Source organism: Micropterus salmoides, unplaced genomic scaffold (genome assembly GCF_014851395.1).
Source record: "Micropterus salmoides isolate LMB-PRFRI ecotype aquatic unplaced genomic scaffold, ASM1485139v1 Ms_hic_scaffold_153, whole genome shotgun sequence".
NCBI classification, from domain to species: Eukaryota; Metazoa; Chordata; class Actinopteri; order Centrarchiformes; family Centrarchidae; genus Micropterus; species Micropterus salmoides.
This window is the reverse complement of record NW_024040630.1, coordinates 835-25,714: the sequence shown is the minus strand read 5'-3', so window position 1 is coordinate 25,714 and position 24,880 is coordinate 835. Positions and strand designations below refer to the sequence as shown.

The 24,880-nt window shown below is 40.4% G+C and overlaps 2 protein-coding genes across 3 annotated transcripts; one reads left to right on the top strand and one right to left on the bottom strand.

The window, feature by feature from the left end:
• Positions 1-312: 312 nt before the first annotated feature.
• LOC119904788 (tumor necrosis factor receptor superfamily member 6-like) lies at positions 313-18,844 on the top strand. 2 transcript variants are annotated; one of them, XR_005444743.1, is made up of 11 exons: positions 313-468; positions 930-1,033; positions 5,829-5,963; positions 8,966-9,083; positions 9,286-9,353; positions 9,492-9,587; positions 9,753-9,799; positions 10,882-10,900; positions 11,188-11,444; positions 16,761-17,017; positions 18,664-18,844. XR_005444743.1 is itself a non-coding variant. In XM_038721470.1 (10 exons), exons 1-10 carry the CDS (start codon positions 395-397, stop codon positions 15,547-15,549), a joined length of 969 nt encoding a protein of 322 aa, XP_038577398.1. In that variant the 5' UTR covers positions 313-394; the 3' UTR covers positions 15,550-15,645. The 2 variants fall into 2 exon arrangements, 1 of the variants encoding a protein (XP_038577398.1); XM_038721470.1 differs by lacking the exons at positions 16,761-17,017; positions 18,664-18,844 and adding an exon at positions 15,499-15,645.
• A 3,808-nt stretch (positions 18,845-22,652) lies between these two features.
• On the bottom strand, positions 22,653-23,793 carry LOC119904787 (cholesterol 25-hydroxylase-like protein). Its single transcript, XM_038721469.1, has one exon. It carries the CDS (start codon positions 23,609-23,611, stop codon positions 22,793-22,795), a length of 819 nt encoding a protein of 272 aa, XP_038577397.1. The 5' UTR covers positions 23,612-23,793; the 3' UTR covers positions 22,653-22,792.
• Between the last annotated feature and the right edge of the window lie 1,087 nt (positions 23,794-24,880).

The following is a 24,880-nucleotide window of genomic DNA, read 5'->3' as shown; positions in this document are numbered from 1 at the left end:
TTCTGAAAGGCGTAAGAGGTGCATTGAAGGGACTTGTAATTTCAGTATTTCTAATATCCTGGTTACAGCTCTGCTGATAAACACTGGCAGAGAGTTGGTAAGTTTGGGGGTTTCCTAAACACAACAATATAAACCATCCTCTCACTCTTTAGGCCTAACGTTACACACAGTAGGAAACTGTACAAACAGTACAAACACCTTTGTTTGTACAATTTCGTGTATAGGCTGTATTGTACGCTGGATATATTGCACAATTCGTTGTTTATTGGTGACAGTAACTTAAAAAGCATGTAAAAAAAAATCCCCTACGCAAAACCCCCGCCTCCACAGTTAGATAACTAAAGTGAAAGAGTCACTAGTCCCTAGGCTTGAATGTAACGTTAAGGTGAGCTACATGATGGCAGCCGATTCAAACCAGCATTCTTTGGGATTTATGATCTTTGTTTCGCTCTACCTCCTCGTGTCAGTGTAAGTAAAGTTACATATAGCATAAATATTAAGTTTCTGAGCTATCTACGTTAAATGCTGTATCGCAGGCGTTGTGTTTATGTCTGTTTACTAACTTAACCTGCCCCTTGACAGTGCTTCCGCGGTGTGGGGTTAAGGATTTAATGTATGTTTACGCTAGATTAGTAATTACAGATGGCTGGTAAAGTTTAGGTAAACAGTTGGGTTATGTACTTACGTATCATATAACGTTAAGACAGACGAGAGGTGGCGGTTTTGGCGCTAAGGGGGTTAACGGGGGAAACAGATCGATGTGTAACAGAATTCAAATTTTACCAAAACTCCAACCGTTCAGGAAAGAGAAGCAAACTAACACAATAAGTAGGTGACGTTAGGCGATTTAAAAGATGTATTTCTGCAAGCTAATGTACTGAGTTGTAAACTTCCTTTCAGTTTCGTTTTCTATCTGCTGTTATCACCAGGATTTTCCCCTCCGCCTCAACCCAAGCGCAAAACAACCACGGAAGTCCGTGTACCGATGGCACGTACGAGCACGAAGGGCGGGAGTGTTGTCTGTGTGGTGCTGGTAAGTGTCACTGATAATATTCATGAGTTGAATGGTTGAACATCTGTTTACAAGTTTAGCTGCCTTTTTAAAGGTGCAATGTGTAAGGTGTGGGCAGAATTTTAGTATGAAACATTTTTTAATAACTAAAATTACACATTTAACATAGTTTCACCTGGGAGATTCAATTCAATTTTATTTATATAGCGCCAAATCACAACAACAGTTATCTCACAGCGCTTTTCATAAAAGAGCAGGTCTAGACCGTACTCTATGATGCTATTTACAGAAACTCAAGAGCAACAAGAGCAAGCACTAGGCGACAGAGGCAAGGAAAATCTGCCTCGACCAGTTGGGGATGAGTCTAGGCCTATAGCAGCATAACTAAGGGATGGTTCAGGACTCACCTGAGCCAGCCCTAACTATAAGCTTTATCAAAGAGGAAAGTCTTAATGTGTCTTAAATGTGGAGATGGTGTCTGCCTCCTGAACCCAAACTGGAACCTGGTTCCACAGGAGAGGAGCTTGATAGCTGAACGCTCTGGCTCCTAGTCTACTTTTGGAGACTCTAGGAACCACAAGTAACCCTGCATTCTGGGAGCGCAGTGCTCTGGTGGGGTAGTAAGGTACTATGAGCTCTTTAAGATAAGATGGTGCCTGACCATTAAGAGCTTTGTAGGTAAGAAATGATTTTAAATTCTATTCTGGATTTTACTGGAAGCCAATGCAGAGAAGCTAAGACAGGAGAAATATGATCTCTTTTCCTGGTTCCTGTCAGAACACGTGCTGCAGCATTCTGGATCAGCTGAAGAGTCTTAATGGACTTTTTAGAGCAGCCTGATAATAAGGAATTGCAGTAATCCAGCCTAGAAGTAACAAATGCATGGACTAGTTTTTCTGCATCATTTTTAGACAGGATGTTCCTGATTTTTGCAATATTACGTAGGTGAAAAAAGGCAGTCCTTGAAATTTGCGTAATGTGAGACTTAAACGACATGTCCTGATCAAAGATAACTCCAAGATTCCTCACAGTGGTGCTGGAGGCCAGGGCAATGCCATCCAGGGAAACTATATCTTTAGATAATGCGTCACGGAGGTGCTTAGGCCCCAGAACAATAACTTCAGTTTTATCTGAGTTTAACATTAGAAAATTACAGGTCATCCAGGTTTTAACATCCTGAAGGCACATTTGAAGTTTAGCTAACGGATGAGTTTCATCTGGTTGATCAATAGATATAACTGAGTATCATCTGCATAACAATGAAAGCTTATGGAATATTTCCTGATAATATTGCCTAAAGGAAGCATATATAAAGTGAAGAGGATTGGACCAGGACAGATCCTTGAGGAACTCCATGACTAACTTTGGCGTGCATGGAGGACTCATCGTTAACATGTACAAACTGAAATCGATCTGATAAATAGGACTTAAACCAGCTTAGACCGGTTCCTTTAATGCCAATGAGATGTTCCAGTCTCTGCAATAGGATCTGATGGTCAATGGTATCAAATGCAGCACTAAGATCTAATAAAACCAGTACAGAGACAAGTCCTTTGTCTGATGCAATAAGGAGGTCATTAGTAATTTTCACCAGTGCTGTCTCTGTGCTATGATGAACTCTAAATCCTGACTGAAAATCCTCAAATAAACTATTGCTCTGTAGAAAGTCACACAGCTGTTTAGAAACTGCTTTCTCCAGAACCTTAGAGAGAAATGGAAGGTTAGATATAGGTCTATAGTTGGCTAAAACATCTGGATCAAGTTTGGGCTTTTTCAGAAGAGGTTTAATTACAGCTACTTTAAAGTACTGTGGTACATAGCCTGTTGATAAAGATAGATTGATCATATCTAGTATAGAAGTGCTTATTAAGGGTAAAACATCTTTAAGCAACCTAGTCGAGATGGGTTCTAAGAGGCAGGTTGATGGTTTAGATGAAGAAATTATCAAAGTTAGTTGGTAAAGATTGAGGGAAGCAAAACAGTCTAAACATATATCTGGTTCTACAGCTGTTTCTAAGGTTCCTGAGTTAAGAGATAAGCTGGTGCCAGTTGAGGGCAGGTCTTGGTGAATTTTGTTTCTAATAGTTAGAATTTTATCATTAAAGAAGCTCATGAAGTCGTAACTACTGAGAGCTATGGGAATACTTGGCTCAATAGAGCTGTGACTCTCTGTCAGCCTGGCTACAGTGCTGAAAAGAAACCTGGGGTTGTTCCTATTTTCCTCTATTAATGACGAGTAGTACGCTGCTCTGGCATTACGGAGGGCCTTCCTATACGTTTAAAGAATATCTTGCCAAATTAAACGAGAATTTTCCACTTTGGTGGAACGCCAATTCCTCTCAAGTTTCCGCGATATTTGCTTTAATTTGCGAGTTTCAGTATTATACCATGGAGCTAACCGTCTTTGTTTTAGTATTTTCTTTTTTAGAGGGGCTACAGAGTCGAGTGTCATTCGCAGCGAGCCTGCAGCACTATCAACAAGATGATCGATTTGGGAGGGACTGAAACTAGCATAGGAGTCCTCAGTGACTAGATAATGTATTTAGAGCTGATGGAATCGCATCCTTAAATTTAGCTACAACACTATCAGACAGACATCTTGTATAGAAATTTTTGCCCAATGGTGTGTAGTTCAGCAATACAAACTCAAAAGTTATCAAACAGTGGTCGGACAAAGAGGGATTCTGTGGGAACACCACTAAATGTTCAATTTCAATACCGTATACCAAAACAAGGTCGAGGGTGTGGTTAAAACAGTGAGTCGGTTCATGAACACTCTGAGAGAAGCCAATGGAATCTAACAGAGAGATAAACGCAGTACTGAAGCTGTCATTCTCAACGTCCACATGAATATTAAAATCCCCTACAATAACAACTTTGTCTGTTTTAAGGACTAAAGTTGACAAAAACTACGTACGGACCAGGTGCTTGGTACACTATAACAAAAAGAATGGTTGCAGTGATTTCCAACTTGGGTGCGAAAGACCAAGAACAAGGCTTTCAAATGAGTTATAGTTTGGTTTAGGTTTAGAGCTGATTAATAGGCTAGAGTCGAAGATAGCTGCAACTCCACCTCCTCGGCCTGTGCCTCGAGGAATGTGAGTATTAATATGACTGGGAGGGTGGATTCATTTAGGCTAACATATTCTCCATCACCCAGCCAGGTTTCAGTAAGACAAAATAAATCAATATCATAATCTGATATTAGTTCATTTACTAGTACACCTTTAGAAGAGAGAGATCTAATGTTTAAGAGTCCACATTTAATTTTCCTATTAGTTTGCACTATTGCTCTTGTGGTTTTAATTTTTATGAGGTTTTTATGTACAGCTCCTCTTCTGTTTATCTTTGATTTAAATAATTTCGATGGTCGGGGGACAGACACCGTCACTATAGGATTTTCACTAAGTAACTCCTGAAATGGAGGAGCAGAGAAGTGTGTTAGACTGCGACTCTGCCTCCTGGTCTCAACTCTGGGTTGTCATGGATTTGGTCCACTAATAAACTTGGCCAGATTTCTAGAAATGAGAGCTGCTCCTTCCCAAGTGGGATGGATGCCGTCTCTCCGAATCAGACCAGGTCTTCCCCAGAAGGTCTGCCAATGATCTACAAAACCCACATCGTTTGTTGTGTTTGTTTGAGATGTGTGTGAGCAGCAAGGGCATTGCATTACAAAAGCATGCTAGGTTTTTTAGTCTAAAAAATAAAGAAAATAACACTCCTCAGTCAAGACCAAGACCAGTTCCCCACATTACATGACACACAATAAAATGTAGAACGAGATCATAGGTACTTCTCAAATTGAACTGAAAGATCCACATTCCCATTAAAACACCCATACAAACACTAAGAGCTGAAATCAACTTAAGCATTGCGGGGAGGGTTGACAGTCGTTAACGGTAACAACGCAATTTTAATTAGCGTTATTGGTTGCATTTGAAGCAGTACGTTTTACATCCAATCAAAGTTTGGATGTTAACAAATAAATCAGACAATGAAAAATGAATTTATTGATATTCCCAAAGTCGTGGTCTTGACTGGTCTTCAAATAAAATTCTTATAAAAAGTCTTCAATGTCCGAGACCGAGACAAGACAGAGTACAAATGTGGTCGAGTCCGAGACAAGACCATCAAAAAGTGGCCTTAAGACCAAGACCGGTCTCGAGTACTACAACACTACTAGAATGTTATCATATCCACCAAATCTAAAAAAGCTATCCTTTTAGCAGTGTTTGACTATTAAATGTGCTCCCAGGTTTAAACGTATGTCCCCAGTAAGGTCTGTAAACCAATCAGAGGCAGAGTTGAATGCAAACTACTAACACTAATAAAAAAAAAGTTATTTGTTGTTAAATAAAAATAAGAAAATACATAAGTATATACAAGAAGTTGCATATAAAACCACCCATTAGCCACAGAGACGGGATCTCATAATTGGTCCTGTGGCCAAAAGGAGCTGTGGGTCCCAAGTGTGTTTGGTTAAATGATGATTGAAAGTAAATTCATTACACTGTGCAAAAAATATACACTATGTACGCATACTATTACCTTAAATATTTGGGTTGCTTAAACATTTTGAGACAGGGCCATTTTGACATGCTAGGGGCCTAGAAAAGGTAAACATGTAGGATGTAAACTCTTATCATTTCAGTTTTTATTGTGCAAAAAATGTACAATTACAAATTACCAAAAGTACCTGCTCCATTGCATGTGGCTGTCTGTGTGAGTGCATGTGTGTATGCATGTGTATCATAAGTTGGCTCAAAGTGATTACAATTTTTCTTCCACCTCTGGCTCTTGTGTCTCCATACTTTAGGTCTGCACCTGGTGGAGCACTGCAGTACAAGTCAGACTTATGGAAAATGCGAGCCCTGTGGTTCTGGGAAGTACAGCAGTCACCCTAATTACCAGTTATCCTGTGAGCCCTGCACATCCTGCTCACACCCCAACGGTATAGACACAATGGGACATCACTGTTTTTTTTATGTCCAGTAAAAGTGTAAAAATTGCAAAAGACAAGATTTCAGTGCAGTTAACGTTTTAGACACCAGAAATTCTGACATGTCATAGTAGGATTTGAAAAAGCATGGATGTTACTTAAATGAACGATTCTGTCTATTCAGGTGTCCCAGTAAGCTGTGACAGTGAACCAGTATGCACAATGCCGACTCCCATAAACTGAATCAGCTAAATGGAATTCAGCCATCATTCATTTTCTTATTTACAGCTGTGTTACAGCTGTTTTACTACTGTGACACATCAAAATTATGGAATCGATTAGTCATTCTGCAGAAAATGAATTGCAAACAATTTTGATAATCAGTTAATTATAAAGTAAATTTGCAAGCATAAATGCCAAATGTTCCTTGAATCCAGCATTTGAAATGTCACGATTTGCTGTCTTTCTGTTTTTGGAGAAAAAAATTTATTTAAAGACCAGAGCACGACCGAGGGTTTTTGGTGGCGCCAATATTAAAGTAAAAGAGACGATTTATGAGCCGATATTTTGATTTTGAAAAACATTTGGATAGTAGACCCCTCCTGTATAAACTACACTTAGAACAGGCCGATATTGAAAGCCTTTCTGTATATGGGCTATTATACCTTTTCCTAAGTGGATTATGTTAATAAAATAGATTACAGTCTCAACAACCTAACATGTAAACAATTGCACATCTATATAAATATTTGCTGCTAGAAGGTGCAACTTTTTCAGCCATTTGTAAACAGAGAGAATGAGAGAGAATAAGCGTGTGTATTTTACCTTAAACTGCTGTAATGACGACTTTCAATGTAGTATATTCATATCTAGAATCAGAAGGAGCTTTATTGCCAAGTAGTGTTTCACACATACAAGGAATTTGCTTTGGTGTTAAGGTGCTACATGCAGACAGACATACAGATGACACAAATAGATGTAGTCTAGTTTATCCCATTAGGCCGCGAGAAACCATTTCCCAACCACCATCTGGCTCTAAAACATGCCGTTTACGATAACGTCACAGTGACCTGTTGTTGAATGCAACTAATACTATATGACTGTCTACAACGAGGATTTGCAACATTAAATACAACGTTTCACATTTTGAAAAAGGAGCTAGATATTGTAAGGCAGGAAGCCGAGTAAGATTCTTGTTCAGCTCACTTTTATTCAGATGTCCCCTCTGGTTTAAACATTTCTGACACGCCGACTGTACTACAGACAAACATCTCGCAGATACAGGCTCAAGAATAAAAAAACACGGGGATCTTACGAACGCGGTTTACATCAACAGGTTAACAGTAGTACAACAACATGGTGTTCAGTAGCTTCATCGTATATACATTCAATAGAAAACTGTCTTGATACTACGACAGTGCCACGTAGCGGTTGCATGTAAATGATGAACACAACATCTCCTCTCTCTGTAAAAGATTTCACACTCAATTAGAATAAGTGTCAGCAGTAAAGAGCAGATCATAAGTAAAATCCATCTGAAAGAAAGTAAACTAGTTGTCCTATGGCACTAAACAAAATTATACACTACAATTGTAGTACCATTAGCAAAGGATAATAGGAATAAGGTAACTTCACATAAGGCACATTTACCATGAGGATTACTCTTTACTTAACTTTTAAATAACTTGTCTATTGAGTAACCAGTAATATTTCAACCGTGTTAACAATTTTAACTGAAACAATCAAGTCATCACAATCATCTCAGCATTTCCCAAGATTGGGCAAGTTAGGACATGACATAGTCCTTGTGCCATTTAGGCACATATATTTTAGAATAAGTCAGAAACTATAGTTTTACTGCTCATTACGATATTAGCACTCCCCCACTGATAAACACGGTAGAACAGGTGTTCTGTCGATTTATGCTACCTATCGAATGTGCTACTTAGCGGTTCTGCGCATGCGAATGACCTACGGCATTAGCTTTGTGGCTAATTTAGCAACGGGCCGCGATAGCTGCTGTAAATGATGTTAGAGAATATTTAGAAGTGATGAACTAGGGAGAGATGAGAGGACCGTTCACTAGAACTTTTTCAGAAATAAACCTACTATAATCATGTCTGTCAGCAGCGTAGCTTCCACCACTCAACTACCGTAACATTAAACATAAGTTACTGCTGTGAGCCAGGGAGGAAGCCGGGAGAGGGCAGTGAAAAACAAGATGGTTAGCAAATCATGAATGTTTTCAGGAGAGGAGAAGTGATGGGGCTGTTTTTATTATAATTTAAGTCATATAATTAACTTGACAAATTACCAAGTCACGGGCAACACAGCCACTCCGTCTTGTTTCTACGTGCTTCGTCAGACTCCGGTCAGTTTTCTCTTGTGCTTTCTGTGGTGAGGCCGTGTTGTTACCAGGGGAGCTGCAGAGCGCCCTCTGGTGGGAAAACAATGCAACACTCATGACATGAGTGCAGGATGTGACTGTTTCTTATTTAATAGTCACATACAGTATCTGCTGTTTTAAACGCCAATTCTGATTTAAATGCAGTTAGCTCATATCGGCCGATAATTTCGGCTGGCCAATAAATCACACGGGTTTTATTAAAGACATCAAGCTGGACTCTTAGTATTTTCAGACATTTTCTAAACATCAAACGATTAATCAAAAAAATTATGGTCCGATTAGTTGATAATGAAAATAATTGTTAGTTGCAGCCCTAATCAGAATCAATTCTACATTCAGAGATATACAGATTTCAATTTTTTTTACAATCAAGAGCAAGATTTCAGTTCATCTAGGAGAATTCAGTACTCTTTTTTTTCCTAAACAAATAGAGTTAACCCTGGTAATCTAATACAACCAGAATATTAAAGATTGTGTTTATAAACTGTTGTGTACCCCAAGTGACACAATATGTCACTTTTCTGTTTTGAAGTTAAAGTTTGAGGCAATGTGAAGGTCTGTCAGTCCATCTAATGTCTAATGCTGTGTGGTTTTACTATCCTTTCAGGTAATCTAGAGGTGGACGAACCCTGTACCCCTGCCATTGACACAAAGTGTCGATGTAAAAAGGATCACTATTGCAACAGTGGCACAGAAACCTGTAAACTCTGCCACCCCTGTAAAGAGTAAGTTCACCTCCTTCAAATATCTGTTAACTTGAAGATGTACAGGACGTGTAGCTTCTTTAAAAGTGTTTTCTGTTACAAAAGCATGTATTGATTTGTCCTCATATAGACAGCCAACATAATAAAGGCAAAAGATAAATGTGTTAATTGTTGCTGACATGATTCAGCCTGTCACTCATACTTGCTTTTCTTTTGGCTCAAGGTGTGGTGATGAGGGCATCAAAGTAGCCTGTACATCTAACAATAACACAGTCTGCAATGAAATTAAAGGTATTCTTTAGTTTAGCATTATTGCATTTTAATTAAATCATTAAGGCTTCAATTAATATATTGCCAAGTCATTTATTAACAAAAATTACATCATTTTGTTTGTAATAAAAATGAAATGTCAATTTCTTTACGTTTCAGAGGTAAGTCATGTAGGAGGCATAATAGCTGGCATCCTTGTTGCAGCTGTAATAATTGCAGCAGCAGTGGCTGGTGTGTTGTGGAAAAGGAGAAAATGTGAGTATTTCTAAATTATATAAACTATATATGTAATGGGACCAGCAGGGGGCACTAGTATCTCATGTGTTTCTCTGTAAAATAGCAAAGTGCATATTTGATTGCTGCTTTTGTATCTTAATAATATGTTTGTGTATCTTGTTTTCTGATCATTTATGTCATAAGGGCAGAGAACGCAGTCCCCAAAAACAAATGGCAATGAAGCTGATCTGGTAAATATTCTCTCCATTGTGATCTCTTTTAGCCTATTTATAATTATCTGACCAGCTGTAAGATGTTTAGTCTTTGTAGTGTTTTATCATACATGTTCACATGGATATATTTATTTCTTTTATTTTATTTAACCTTTATTTTACAAGGAATATTCAATAGAGATTCTGTCCCAGCCAAGACAGCAGCATAAAAAGTTTCACATAAAAGGATAAACAATAGATTTAAAACAGCAATTTATATCAATCAACAATGAATTGGCAGTGTACATTAGCAGGGCATGTGCATTCAGTGGATAGATAGCCCTTTTATTAATCTTCCATGCTTAAAAAATAATCTAGGTTAAGGTGACTCTGTAGCTCACACCAACGTGAGGGTCCAGTTATTTCTTTACACCAACAGAGAAACAGCATTATTTCTATAATAGACTTAATACGCTTGATATGATGTTTAAAGGGCAGATTGTCTTCTAGGAAAAAACCCAGTCACAATCTAATATACACCATCAGCTGTCTTCCTTAACCCAGAGAAGCACATCATTTTGGTATTGTCAACATTTACTACTAAGTCAACATTTATTTACTTAAGTTTCAATTAACGAAAATTCCTCTGAACAACATTGAAAGCAGACTGCACTTCCATTGGACTTGCTGAAGATGAGGCAGAACTATATATATATATGTGTGTGTGTGTGTGTATATAGTTCTGTACAGTTCTGTATAGTACTAGTACTAATATACTAGTACTCCGTCAGCAATCTCTAATGTCAATATAACATGTTTTCAAAAGGATGAGAATCTTGATTAAAAATAATATTAATGACAAACACTGAACACAGACACAGGACTAAACAGAGTTGCTTACATCATGCTGCCATGTATGATAAACGCTTTTTTGTCTCTCCTCTAACGTTGGCATAGCTGCCCCTTTCTGTAGGAGGTACAGGTTAGTTGTCTGAAACCTTGTCCTTGTTAGTTAGTGCTTGTTGTGTTTGTACTATTGTGGTGTGACACATTTGTAAAGCTTGTAATCACTGTGGAGTTGTAAATCTTGTATTAACATTCATTCTACTTCTGCTTCTCAGGAGATGCAAGGCCTTAGAGGTAAGAAAAGCCCCAGAACATGTTTTTTCATTGATTAGAGCTTTAATAGATATGTCTCTATATTTCTGTATGATCTCTATATCAATTGATTATTAGACCGAATTGACATTTCATTTCAAGTCATTATTCAGCCTGATATCAGCAGCAGTTAACTTAACATTTTCACAACATTTTATGCCTATTTATGCCCAGTTGTTACTATCTTTAAGTCAAATTACAACAACCTGTACATCTGATCTGCATTTTTGCTTTGTTTAATTAATCCCAATATCTTTCGTATTTTACAGTGTTTTCAGATGTGGATCTCAAGCCTCACCTGTTGGACATTGCAGACGTGATTGGATGGAAAGATTTGCGGGGTGTAGCAATGCGTAGCGGGATACCAGAATCCATCATTGAATCTTGTCAACTGAACAACCCTCGTGATTATCAGGAGCAGACATTTCAACTACTGAATATTTATGTGGAGCGTCAGGGCAGGGAGGCCTCAAACATCTTGATCCAAAAATTGCTGACAGGTGGCAAAAAGGCCAAAGCGCAAAAGGTGAAAGATATTTTGTCTAAAGCAGCTAGATCAAACATTCCTGACTGAATGTGTCTATTGTGAGCACTTTTTAAAATAATTGCAGTGCTGTCTACTGTATGAAATATTATTTTAAAAGGTATGAGTTGAGATGTTTACATGATAGGATTTAACTATAAATACTGATACTAAAAGCAGAAGTCTGTCATTTGTGAGCTATTAATAGCTTGCCCAGCAATAAATATCAGTGTATTTATAATAACTGGAAGTGTCATGTGGAGTTTTACTCCTATGTTGTGAGATTGACACTGGTCTTGTTTTTAATTCCCTGATGTTGGTAGATGCTGGATTTTTTTTTTTTTACAGTTCAGCTGTCCTTCCTAATTTTCAAACCAGATGTCTTCATTTAGGTAAATTCGCATTTTAAATTTTTATTGTTTTATTTGTTTATTGTTCCCTTTTTACTGCCATTTTCCCAGGCTTGTTGCAGTCCCACAAAATATTTTTGTACACACTAAGTATAACTGGGTTAAATCCAGTGATTTTTAATGTTCTTTCTGAAATAGAGTCCGACTAACTTCTTACTAAGTACTTATGGTATTTTCCCATATTCCTATTTTGTGAACTTACCCAAATATTGATTATATATTAATATTCATTAAAGTTCATGAAGACTACAAGCGTCTTGAAAATTGTGATCATTATCTCACCATCAGCGAGAAATTTACAAGACTGCTGAGATGTTTCTGGTGACTTACACACATTCCTGTTTGTTGAGTCTTTAGTCATTACTGGCAACTGTAAAAAAAAAAAATTTTTAAATCTGTGGTGTGTTCCAAAAAGGGGATTTCCTCCAAAAGTAGCAGTCTGTGTCAATATTTGCAAGATCCTTCTGTAATATCTGTCAACTGATGTGTTGTAAAGGGTCAGTTGACCCAAAGTACCCAATGCAGATACTTAAATTTTGGTTAAATTTGTCCAGGTTTTGTCTCTGAGATTTCTGGCTCTACCCCAATACAACGGAGGAGAATGTAAATTTGTTTGGGTTGCTCTGTGTCAAAACTTAGGACAAAAGTACATTTTTTATTTTTTGCAGCCTTAATGAGTATGCCAGTAAATTTCACTACACATATTGCTTGTGTATGCAACAAATAAAATCTTTGAGTGACCCTTTAACCTCGACTGGCTTTCTTTTTCAGCACCTCTGAGTGCGGAGGTGTTAAACTTTTTGAACAACGTTGCATTTAATCATTCATCATTAATTAATGTAATTTCACTATATCCATATATTAAATAGCCATACAGCAAAATGAAATGTAGTTTCTCTCAGGATCAGTATAGAAGAAATTCAGACCATCTATACACTTCAACAGATTCTTGTTTCCCTCCTGTAAATCCATGAGGAAGGAAGCCCATCGATTTAGCCCAGTTATTTTGGGTGTGTGGATTAGTTCATCTACTTTCATTTCTCATCATCTGACCCAAAATTGCAAAACTGGCACCAATGTGCCCTCATTCACTTCCAACATTAGGTAATGCTGCGAGAGCACCAGTCCACAGAAAGTCATGAGGCATTTATGGTAAAACAAAATTGTATTATAATGTTACTCAGTATAACTACTATACCTCTGTAATAGAAACATGAAACTATTAACTATTTAATGATTTAGAGGCACTTACAGGCCAACTAATTTTCTAACATGGGGGCACCATATATAGCACTTCATCACATTTCTTCAGTGAAAGGGCACCCTAAAGGACACTTCATCGTGTTTTATCCACTGGAAGGGCAGACTAGAGGGCACTTCATCGTGTTTTATCCACTGGAAGGACAGACTAGAGAGCCCCTCATTGTGTTTTATCCACTGGAAGGACAGACTAGAGGGCACTTCATTGTGTTTTATCCACTGGAAGGGCAGACTAGAGAGCCCCTCATTGTGTTTTATCCACTGGAAGGACAGACTAGAGAGCCCCTCATTGTGTTTTATCCACTGGAAGGACAGACTAGAGGGCACTTCATTGTGTTTTATCCACTGGAAGGGCAGACTAGAGAGCACTTCATCGTGTTTTATCCACTGGAAGGACAGACTAGAGAGCCTCATTGTGTTTTATCCACTGGAAGGACAGACTAGAGGCACTTCATTGTGTTTTATCCACTGGAAGGGCAGACTAGAGAGCACTTCATCGTGTTTTATCCACTGGAAGGGCAGACTAGAGGGCACTTCATTGTGTTTTATCCACTGGAAGGGCAGACTAGAGGGCACTTCATCGTGTTTTATCCACTGGAAGGGCAGACTAGAGGGCACTTCATCGTGTTTTATCCACTGGAAGGACAGACTAGAGGGCACTTCATTGTGTTTTATCCACTGGAAGGGCAGACTAGAGGGCACTTCATCGTGTTTTATCCACTGGAAGGACAGACTAGAGGGCACTTCATCGTGTGTTATCGACTGGAAGGGCAGAATAGAGAGCCCTTCATTGTGTGTTATCCACTGGAAGGACAGACTAGAGGGCACTTCATTGTGTTTTATCCACTGGAAGGACAGACTAGAGAGCACTTCATCGTGTTTTATCCACTGGAAGGACAGACTAGAGGGCACTTCATTGTGTTTTATCCACTGGAAGGACAGACTAAAGGGCACTTCATTGTGTTTTATCCACTGGAAGGGCAGACTAGAGGGCACTTCATTGTGTTTTATCCACTGGAAGGGCAGACTAGAGGGCACTTCATTGTGTTTTATCCACTGGAAGGGCAGACTAGAGGGCACTTCATTGTGTTTTATCCACTGGAAGGGCAGACTAGAGGGCACTTCATTGTGTTTTATCCACTGGAAGGGCAGACTAGAGAGCACTTCATCGTGTTTTATCCACTGGAAGGGCAGACTAGAGGGCACTTCATCGTGTGTCATCGACTGGAAGGAAAGACTAGAGAGCACTTCATCGTGTTTTATCCACTGGAAGGACAGACTAGAGGGCACTTCATCGTGTTTTATCCACTGGAAGGGCAGACTAGAGGGCACTTCATCGTGTTTTATCCACTGGAAGGACAGACTAGAGGGCACTTCATCGTGTGTCATCGACTGGAAGGAAAGACTAGAGAGCACTTCATCGTGTTTTATCCACTGGAAGGGCAGACTAGAGAGCACTTCATCGTGTTTTATCCACTGGAAGGGCAGACTAGAGGGCACTTCATCGTGTGTCATCGACTGGAAGGAAAGACTAGAGAGCACTTCATCGTGTTTTATCCACTGGAAGGGCAGACTAGAGGGCACTTCATTGTGTTTTATCCACTGGAAGGGCAGACTAAAGGGCACTTCATTGTGTTTTATCCACTGGAAGGGCAGACTAGAGAGCACTTCATCGTGTTTTATCCACTGGAAGGGCAGACTAGAGGGCACTTCATCGTGTGTCATCGACTGGAAGGAAAGACTAGAGAGCACTTCATCGTGTTTTATCCACTGGAAGGACAGACTAGAGGGCACTTCATCGTGTTTTATCCACTGGAAGGGCAGACTAGAGGGCCCTTCATTGTGTTTTATCCACTGGAAGGACAGACTAGAGGGCACTTCATCGTGTTTATCCACTGGAAGGGCAGACTAGAGGGCACTTCATCGTGTTTTATCCACTGGAAGGGCAGACTAGAGGGCACTTCATTGTGTGTTATCCACTGGAAGGGCACACTAGAGGGCACTTCATCGTGTTTTATCCACTGGAAGGGCAGACTAGAGGGCACTTCATCGTGTTTTATCCACTGGAAGGGCAGACTAGAGAGCACTTCATCGTGTTTTATCCACTGGAAGGGCAGACTAGAGGGCACTTCATTGTGTGTTATCCACTGGAAGGGCAGACTAGAGGGCACTTCATTGTGTTTTATCCACTGGAAGGACAGACTAGAGGGCACTTCAAGTCATTATTCAGCCTGATATCAGCAGCAGTTAACTTAACATTTTCACAACATTTTATGCCTATTTATGCCCAGTTGTTACTATCTTTAAGTCAAATTACAACAACCTGTACATCTGATCTGCATTTTTTGCTTTGTTTAATTAATCCCAATATCTGTCGTATTTTACAGTGTTTTCAGATGTGGATCTCAAGCCTCAACTGTTGGACATTGCAGACGTGATTGGATGGAAGGATTTGCGGGGTGTAGCAATGCGTAGCGGGATACCAGAATCCATCATTGAATCTTGTCAACTGAACAACTTTGAGCACTTTTTAAAATAATTGCAGTGCTGTCTACTGTATGTTTTATCCACTGGAAGGGCAGACTAGAGAGCACTTCATCGTGTTTTATCCACTGGAAGGACAGACTAGAGGGCACTTCATCGTGTTTTATCCACTGGAAGGGCAGACTAGAGAGCACTTCATCGTGTTTTATCCACTGGAAGGGCAGACTAGAGGGCACTTCATCGTGTTTTATCCACTGGAAGGGCAGACTAGAGGGCACTTCATTGTGTTTTATCCACTGGAAGGACAGACTAGAGAGCACTTCATCGTGTTTTATCCACTGGAAGGGCAGACTAGAGGGCACTTCATCGTGTTTTATCCACTGGAAGGACAGACTAGAGGGCACTTCATCGTGTTTTATCCACTGGAAGGGCAGACTAGAGGGCACTTCATCGTGTTTTATCCACTGGAAGGGCAGACTAGAGGGCACTTCATTGTGTGTTATCCACTGGAAGGGCACACTAGAGGGCACATCATTGTGTGTTATCCACTGGAAGGGCAGACTAGAGGGCACTTCATCGTGTTTTATCCACTGGAAGGGCAGACTAGAGGGCACTTCATTGTGTGTTATCCACTGGAAGGGCAGACTAGAGGGCACTTCATCGTGTTTTATCCACTGGAAGGGCAGACTAGAGGGCACTTCATCGTGTTTTATCCACTGGAAGGGCAGACTAGAGGGCACTTCATTGTGTGTTATCCACTGGAAGGGCACACTAGAGGGCACTTCATCGTGTTTTATCCACTGGAAGGGCAGACTAGAGGGCACTTCATCGTGTTTTATCCACTGGAAGGGCAGACTAGAGGGCACTTCATTGTGTGTTATCCACTGGAAGGGCAGACTAGAGGGCACTTCATCGTGTTTTATCCACTGGAAGGGCACACTAGAGGGCACTTCATTGTGTTTTATCCACTGGAAGGACAGACTAGAGGGCACTTCAAGTCATTATTCAGCCTGATATCAGCAGCAGTTAACTTAACATTTTCACAACATTTTATGCCTATTTATGCCCAGTTGTTACTATCTTTAAGTCAAATTACAACAACCTGTACATCTGATCTACATTTTTGCTTTGTTTAATTAATCCCAATATCTGTCGTATTTTACAGTGTTTTCAGATGTGGATCTCAAGCCTCACCTGTTGGACATTGCAGACGTGATTGGATGGAAGGATTTGCGGGGTGTAGCAATGCGTAGCGGGATACCAGAATCCATCATTGAATCTTGTCAACTGAACAACCCTCGTGATTATCAGGAGCAGACATTTCAACTACTGAATATTTATGTGGAGCGTCAGGGCAGGGAGGCCTCAAACATCTTGATCCAAAAATTGCTGACAGGTGGCAAAAAGGCCAAAGCGCAAAAGGTGAAAGATTTTGTCTAAAGCAGCTAGATCAAACATTTCTGACTGAATGTGTCTATTGTGAGCACTTTTTAAAATAATTGCAGTGCTGTCTACTGTATGTTTTATCCACTGGAAGGGCAGACTAGAGGGCACTTCATTGTGTGTTATCCACTGGAAGGACAGACTAGAGGGCACTTCATCGTGTTTTATCCACTGGAAGGGCAGACTAGAGGGCACTTCATCGTGTTTTATCCACTGGAAGGGCAGAATAGAGGGCACTTCATCGTGTTTTATCCACTGGAAGGGCAGAATAGAGGGCACTTCATTGTGTTTTATCCACTGGAAGGGCAGACTAGAGGGCACTTCATTGTGTGTTATCCACTGGAAGGGCAGACTAGAGGGCACTTCATCGTGTGTTATCCACTGGAAGGACAGACTAGAGGGCACTTCATCGTGTTTTATCCACTGGAAGGGCAGACTAGAGGGCACTTCATCGTGTGTTATCCACTGGAAGGACAGACTAGAGGGCACTTCATCGTGTTTTATCCACTGGAAGGGCAGACTAGAGGGCACTTCATCGTGTTTTATCCACTGGAAGGGCAGACTAGAGGGCACTTCATCGTGTTTTATCCACTGGAAGGGCAGACTAGAGGGCACTTCATTGTGTGTTATTCACTGGAAGGGCAGACTAGAGGGCACTTCATCGTGTTTTATCCACTGGAAGGACAGACTAGAGGGCACTTCATTGTGTGTTATCCACTGGAAGGACAGACTAGAGGGCACTTCATCCTGTTTTATCCACTGGAAGGGCAGACTAGAGAGCACTTCATCGTGTTTTTCCACTGGAAGGACAGACTAGAGGGCACTTCATCGTGTTTTATCCACTGGAAGGACAGACTAGAGGGCACTTCATCGTGTGTTATCGACTGGAAGGGCAGACTAGAGGGCACTTCATTGTGTTTTATCCACTGGAAGGACAGACTAGAGGGCACTTCATCGTGTGTTATCGACTGGAAGGGCAGACTAGAGGGCACTTCATTGTGTGTTATCGACTGGAAGGGCAGACTAGAGGGCACTTCATTGTGTGTTATCGACTGGAAGGGCAGACTAGAGGGCACTTCATCGTGTTTTATCCACTGGAAGGGCAGACTAGAGGGCACTTCATCGTGTTTTATCCACTGGAAGGGCAGACTAGAGGGCACTTCATCGTGTTTTATCCACTGGAAGGGCAGACTAGAGGGCACTTCATTGTGTGTTATCCACTGGAAGGGCACACTAGAGGGCACATCATTGTGTGTTATCCACTGGAAGGGCAGACTAGAGGGCACTTCATCGTGTTTATCCACTGGAAGGGCAGACTAGAGGGCACTTCATTGTGTTATCCACTGGAAGGGCAGACTAGAGGGCACTTCATCGTGTTTTATCCACTGGAAGGGCACACTAGAGGGCACTTCATTGTGTTTTATCCTCTGGAAGGACAGACTAGAGGGCACTTCAAGTCATTATTCAGCCTGATATCAGCAGCAGTTAACTTAACATTTTCACAACATTTTATGCCTATTTATGCCCAGTTGTTACTATCTTTAAGTCAAATTACAACAACCTGTACATCTGATCTACATTTTTTGCTTTGTTTAATTAATCCCAATATCTGTCGTATTTTACAGTGTTTTCAGATGTGGATCTCAAGCCTCACCTGTTGGACATTGCAGACGTGATTGGATGGAAGGATTTGCGGGGTGTAGCAATGCGTAGCGGGATACCAGAATCCATCATTGAATCTTGTCAACTGAACAACCCTCGTGATTATCAGGAGCAGACATTTCAACTACTGAATATTTATGGAGCGTCAGGGCAGGGAGGCCTCAAACATCTTGATCCAAAAATTGCTGACAGGTGGCAAAAAGGCCAAAGCGCAAAAGGTGAAAGATATTTTGTCTAAAGCAGCTAGATCAAACATTTCTGACTGAATGTGTCTATTGTGAGCACTTTTTAAAATAATTGCAGTGCTGTCTACTGTATGTTTTATCCACTGGAAGGGCAGACTAGAGGGCACTTCATTGTGTGTTATCCACTGGAAGGGCAGACTAGAGGGCACTTCATCGTGTGTTATCCACTGGAAGGACAGACTAGAGGGCACTTCATCGTGTTTTATCCACTGGAAGGGCAGAATAGAGGGCACTTCATTGTGTGTTTCCACTGGAAGGGCAGACTAGAGGGCACTTCATCGTGTGTTATCCACTGGGAGGACAGACTAGAGGGCACTTCATCGTGTTTTATCCACTGGAAGGGCAGACTAGAGGGCACTTCATCGTGTGTTATCCACTGGAAGGACAGACTAGAGAGCACTTCATCGTGTTTTATCCACTGGAAGGACAGACTAGAGGGCACTTCATCGTGTTTTATCCACTGGAAGGACAGACTAGAGGGCACTTCATCGTGTGTTATCCACTGGAAGGGCAGACTAGAGGGCACTTCATTGTGTTTTATCCACTGGAAGGACAGACTAGAGGGCACTTCATCGTGTGTTATCGACTGGAAGGGCAGACTAGAGGGCACTTCATTGTGTGTTATCGACTGGAAGGGCAGACTAGAGGGCACTTCATTGTGTTTTATCCACTGGAAGGGCAGACTAGAGGGCACTTCATCGTGTTTATCCACTGGAAGGGCAGACTAGAGGGCACTTCATCGTGTTTTATCCACTGGAAGGGCAGACTAGAGGGCACTTCATCGTGTTTATCCACTGGAAGGGCAGACTAGAGGGCACTTCATTGTGTTTTATCCACTGGAAGGGCACACTAGAGGGCACATCATTGTGTGTTATCCACTGGAAGGGCAGACTAGAGGGCACTTCATCGTGTTTTATCCACTGGAAGGGCAGACTAGAGGGCACTTCATTGTGTGTTATCCACTGGAAGGGCAGATAGAGGGCACTTCATCGTGTTTTATCCACTGGAAGGGCACACTAGAGGGCACTTCATTGTGTTTTATCCTCTGGAAGGACAGACTAGAGGGCACTTCAAGTCATTATTCAGCCTGATATCAGCAGCAGTTAACTTAACATTTTCACAACATTTTATGCCTATTTATGCCAGTTGTTACTATCTTTAAGTCAAATTAAAAACCTGTACATCTGATCTACATTTTTGCTTTGTTTAATTAATCCCAATATCTGTCGTATTTTACAGTTTTCAGATGTGGATCTCAAGCCTCACCTGTTGGACATTGCAGACGTGATTGGATGGAAGGATTTGCGGGGTGTAGCAATGCGTAGCGGGATACCAGAATCCATCATTGAATCTTGTCAACTGAACAACCCTCGTGATTATCAGGAGCAGACATTTCAACTACTGAATATTATGTGGAGCGTCAGGGCAGGGAGGCCTCAAACATCTTGATCCAAAAATTGCTGACAGGTGGCAAAAAGGCCAAAGCGCAAAAGGTGAAAGATATTTTGTCTAAAGCAGCTAGATCAAACATTTCTGACTGAATGTGTCTATTGTGAGCACTTTTTAAAATAATTGCAGTGCTGTCTACTGTATGTTTTATCCACTGGAAGGGCAGACTAGAGGGCACTTCATTGTGTTTTATCCACTGGAAGGGCAGACTAGAGGGCACTTCATTGTGTGTATCCACTGGAAGGGCAGACTAGAGGGCACTTCATCGTGTGTTATCCACTGGGAGGACAGACTAGAGGGCACTTCATCGTGTTTTATCCACTGGAAGGGCAGACTAGAGGGCACTTCATCGTGTGTTATCCACTGGAAGGACAGACTAGAGGGCACTTCATCGTGTTTATCCACTGGAAGGGCAGACTAGAGGGCACTTCATCGTGTTTTATCCACTGGAAGGGCAGACTAGAGGGCACTTCATCGTGTTTTATCCACTGGAAGGGCAGACTAGAGGGCACTTCATTGTGTGTTATTCACTGGAAGGGCAGACTAGAGGGCACTTCATCGTGTTTATCCACTGGAAGGGCAGACTAGAGGGCACTTCATCGTGTGTTATCGACTGGAAGGGCAGACTAGAGGGCACTTCATCGTGTGTTATCCACTGGAAGGACAGACTAGAGGGCACTTCATCGTGTTTATCCACTGGAAGGGCAGACTAGAGGGCACTTCATCGTGTTTTATCCACTGGAAGGGCATGTTTTATCTACCATAGGGCATCCTAGAGAGCACCTTCGCGGCATTTTTGTTTTTTCCAAACACAGAGCACAGGAAGTGATGGCCTGGCACCTGAAATTAAGTACTAAGAGGTGTCTGTGCAAAAACTACATGTACAACTGTCAAAATGGAGATAAATGAAATTCAAACATGGTGGGGAAGTTCAGTTCATATCATACATATTTGTGTTCATTCTATATTTTTCTTTCTTTCATTTTTCATCTTTTGCATTTGATGTATTCAATAACTTAAAATTTAAAAAAATCTGTAATTATGCAGTTGCTTTTGGATTGATGATATGGATAATAACATCACAACTATAAAGTATTTAAATTTGAGGAAATTGCTTCTACCTTTGTGAGTAATTATAGAGTGTGAGTGAAAACAGATGTGTGGACTGAAAGAATGAAACAATGCAAACACCTGTTACATAAAGTCTTACCTTTGTGTGTTCATAATGGCCACTGATTGTACACATTCAGATTTACACATTTAAATTTCAGTATATTTATTTATTGTCTTTGTGAACTATTTACAATGATGTTAAATATTTTGCTAAAATGTTTTGCCATTCAAAAACATTTCTTTGGTTATAAAAGCACTCATGCAAACACTCAAAGTGTGGTGAAATGTGGACAAACGTGTGTATTTAGCTGTATTTTAGTTAAACATGGAGAAGTGAATGCAGTAGTCACTTTTTGTGGACATTTCCGGTGAAAGGATATTGCAACTGAGGGACATCACAAGTGACTGAACTTGAGCCAGCTATTTCTTCATGAAGAAGCAAACAATAAACATTTTACAGCCACATTTTTAAGCCTATGTATGGAGTCCAAATAGTCTTATAACACACCCAACTCATTCTCTTATAAGCATTAAGAAAATGGGAACTTTTGCACAAAATTTTGTACAAACTTTACTGATGTACATTGAATGCAGTTTTTTTATCTGTTGGTTTTGGGGCTCTACATCCAGAGGGGAGGGTTTAATATTTTGAAGATTTTCATAAATCCAAGAACCTGAAGGATAATTACAAAAAAACAAAAACACAACAACACTGTTTTACATTCTGAGGCAAAAGTAAAGTAGTTGGAGAAAAAAAACAATTATATTTCAGTGCTTTATGAGGATTAAGTGGTACTTTGAAACATTCTTTATGGTGAATGAACATTGTGTTACAAAGAGAAAACTTCAGGCCACTTCTGCAGCATAATCCACATTTCTGCTGTCAATCTATATGCCTAACCCTCTTTTGCAAATAGTCACATTCATGAAAAAAACATCACTAAATACGTGACTTCTGTCTCATTCTTTGATCTTGCCAGCAGGCGCGAGCTCACTCATTGACTCATTCATTAGTCTGAACTACTATTTTTGTTACTGACGCACTTTAAAGTTTCTGTTTAGATTTTTATACCTTTTGAAACAACACTGTTGAAAACATAGCCTTGATTAAGATAGAACTTTTCAAACTAGACCTATTTTGAGCATGAAACACAACAGGAGTGTTTCATGCTCAAATGTTTTAGTATAAATTTTAAAATGTCAGCATCAGTTTAATCAAAGTCAGTTTTCTTCATTATTTTTTTATTAACAGTAGAACAAACCTGTCCTTCATTTATTATGACAATCACAACCTTTTGAAAGTCTCTGTGTTTCTTGACTTCCTCTGTCTGTTTTCTCCCAGTAGCGTTCCAAAAAGTCTGTCCCAGTGAGTGAAGTATGGGGCATAGTTTACTTTGAATTTGAGGTGGTGGAGGTCATGGTGCGGAGCTCCTCCGTAGAGGCTTAAAGGCACCAGTCTATGTGGAGACCAGGGAAATTCGTAGCCCGAGTGAGCCTCAACAGACAGATACATGTTTATGACATAGAAGAGCATCTCGGTGAGTGTATGGCAGTTCAGGAGGGCAGGGTTCAGTGTTGTGAAGAAGCTGAGGCTCAGCATCTCCCAGACACCTGTGTGTTCTGTTGCCAGCGAAAAGGAGGCCGTGTAGATGTGGTGCTCCTTGTGGAAGACATACAGCCAGGACACCTTGTGATGCAGCAGATGCCACAAACAGATCTCCATGTCGAACAGGAGGAGGCAGGCCAGTACATCCTTAAGAACAGACTGCATCTCGGGTGCCAAAGGAGGAAAAGACACAGGTCTCAAGTACCAATGCACAACAGAAATGGGGAAAATGAAGCAGACGTGGTTGTGGAAGATTTTGAGCAAGCACCTCGAAGCCACTGCCAATGTCACCTTGTTTTGAGGCTGGATCTTGAAGCGGCGTACCAGGGTGAGTCTTGAACAGAGCAAATCCAGACATAAGTAAGGCAAGCAGCAGCTCAGGTGGATGGTCAGAGAGAATAAAACTGGGAAAAATGGAGATCTAAGGAGGCTTTGTTCTCTCAGCCAGTCCCAAAGAATCTGCAGAAGGAGTTTCTCTGTGCTCTCTGAATTTGTCATCTCTGCAACATGAGAAAACTTGACTGTACTGACACATTTCTACTTTCTGAAGGATGGTGAAATGTTATGTAAGACTCAAGTGAGACTTGAAAAGCATTTCCTGGGGAGTTTTTTATTGAAGACTCTGAAAACAGAAGTTTAACCTCTTTGTTTCCATTAGATGTCTCTTTAATTATGTGAACGAAGTTTGCAATGTCACTTTTATACTGTTTTAAGACAGTGGATTTCTGCTTCCAAAGTTCAAAGTTGTGATGTTATTGCAGTTCTTACAAGAGTTAACTTGTTACAAGGAATTAGTTGTGTTCAATCTGTGCATCCTGCTGCCTCATCTTTAGTAGTAAATTGTTGCCTATTTGGTTTACATTTTGCAGCACATTAGTTGAAGTATCTTAAAACTGGAAATTGGCAAAATCAAACAAAAGCTTTTATGCACACTCTAGACCTCCTTCATTGAATCATGACTGATTTAATAATGTAAGACAATGAAATAAAATGAAACTGATTGAGAGCTCTTCTGTTTAGGATGATTATAAATGTCACATATAACAGGCATTTTGTAATGTATTTTACATTAATTGTGAGAATATTGAATATCTGAGACAGTTTTTGAAGAGGGATCAGTTGCCTGGCACTTCTTGTAGATTATTGATAGCTCTGTCTACAGTATTTCCTGTTTTGATCCGGTAACCCAACAGCAAAGTTAAAATAACTGCAACACTGGCCTTAAATACCCCCAATGGTACTGTGTCAGTACTACACTGACCCCTGCTGGGTATTTTTAAGCCAGTGATTTTTAGTGTAACTGTTCAACAAAAAAGGAACCTGAAAAATACAAAGAAACTTACTTCTCATACAGAGAAAATAAAGTGTGTCCATTTCTTTCAGTGTGGCTTCGTTTCTGGAGCATTTCTGACAAACTGTGTGGAAGAGGCACATATCCTGTGATTTTGAAAAAAGGACACTTGCAAACATCTGAGCTTCACCCACACTGTAAACACAAATAAATTCAGAATACTCAAAATACTGGTGGAAACTGATTATACAGTTCAAGTTCCCTTTATTAGTATCAAAACCTTAGGCACATCTTGCATAAAGCTGAATAGAAAAAGCCCCTTTTCCACTGCACGGTACCAGCTCGACTCGCCTTTTTTTGGTTTTCCATTGTGGAAAAGTTGTACCTGTACCTGCTTCCCGGTATTTTTTTTCGTATCACCCCCGTCGAGGTTCCAAACGAGCTGAGGGATACTAAAATGTGACATGAAAACACAG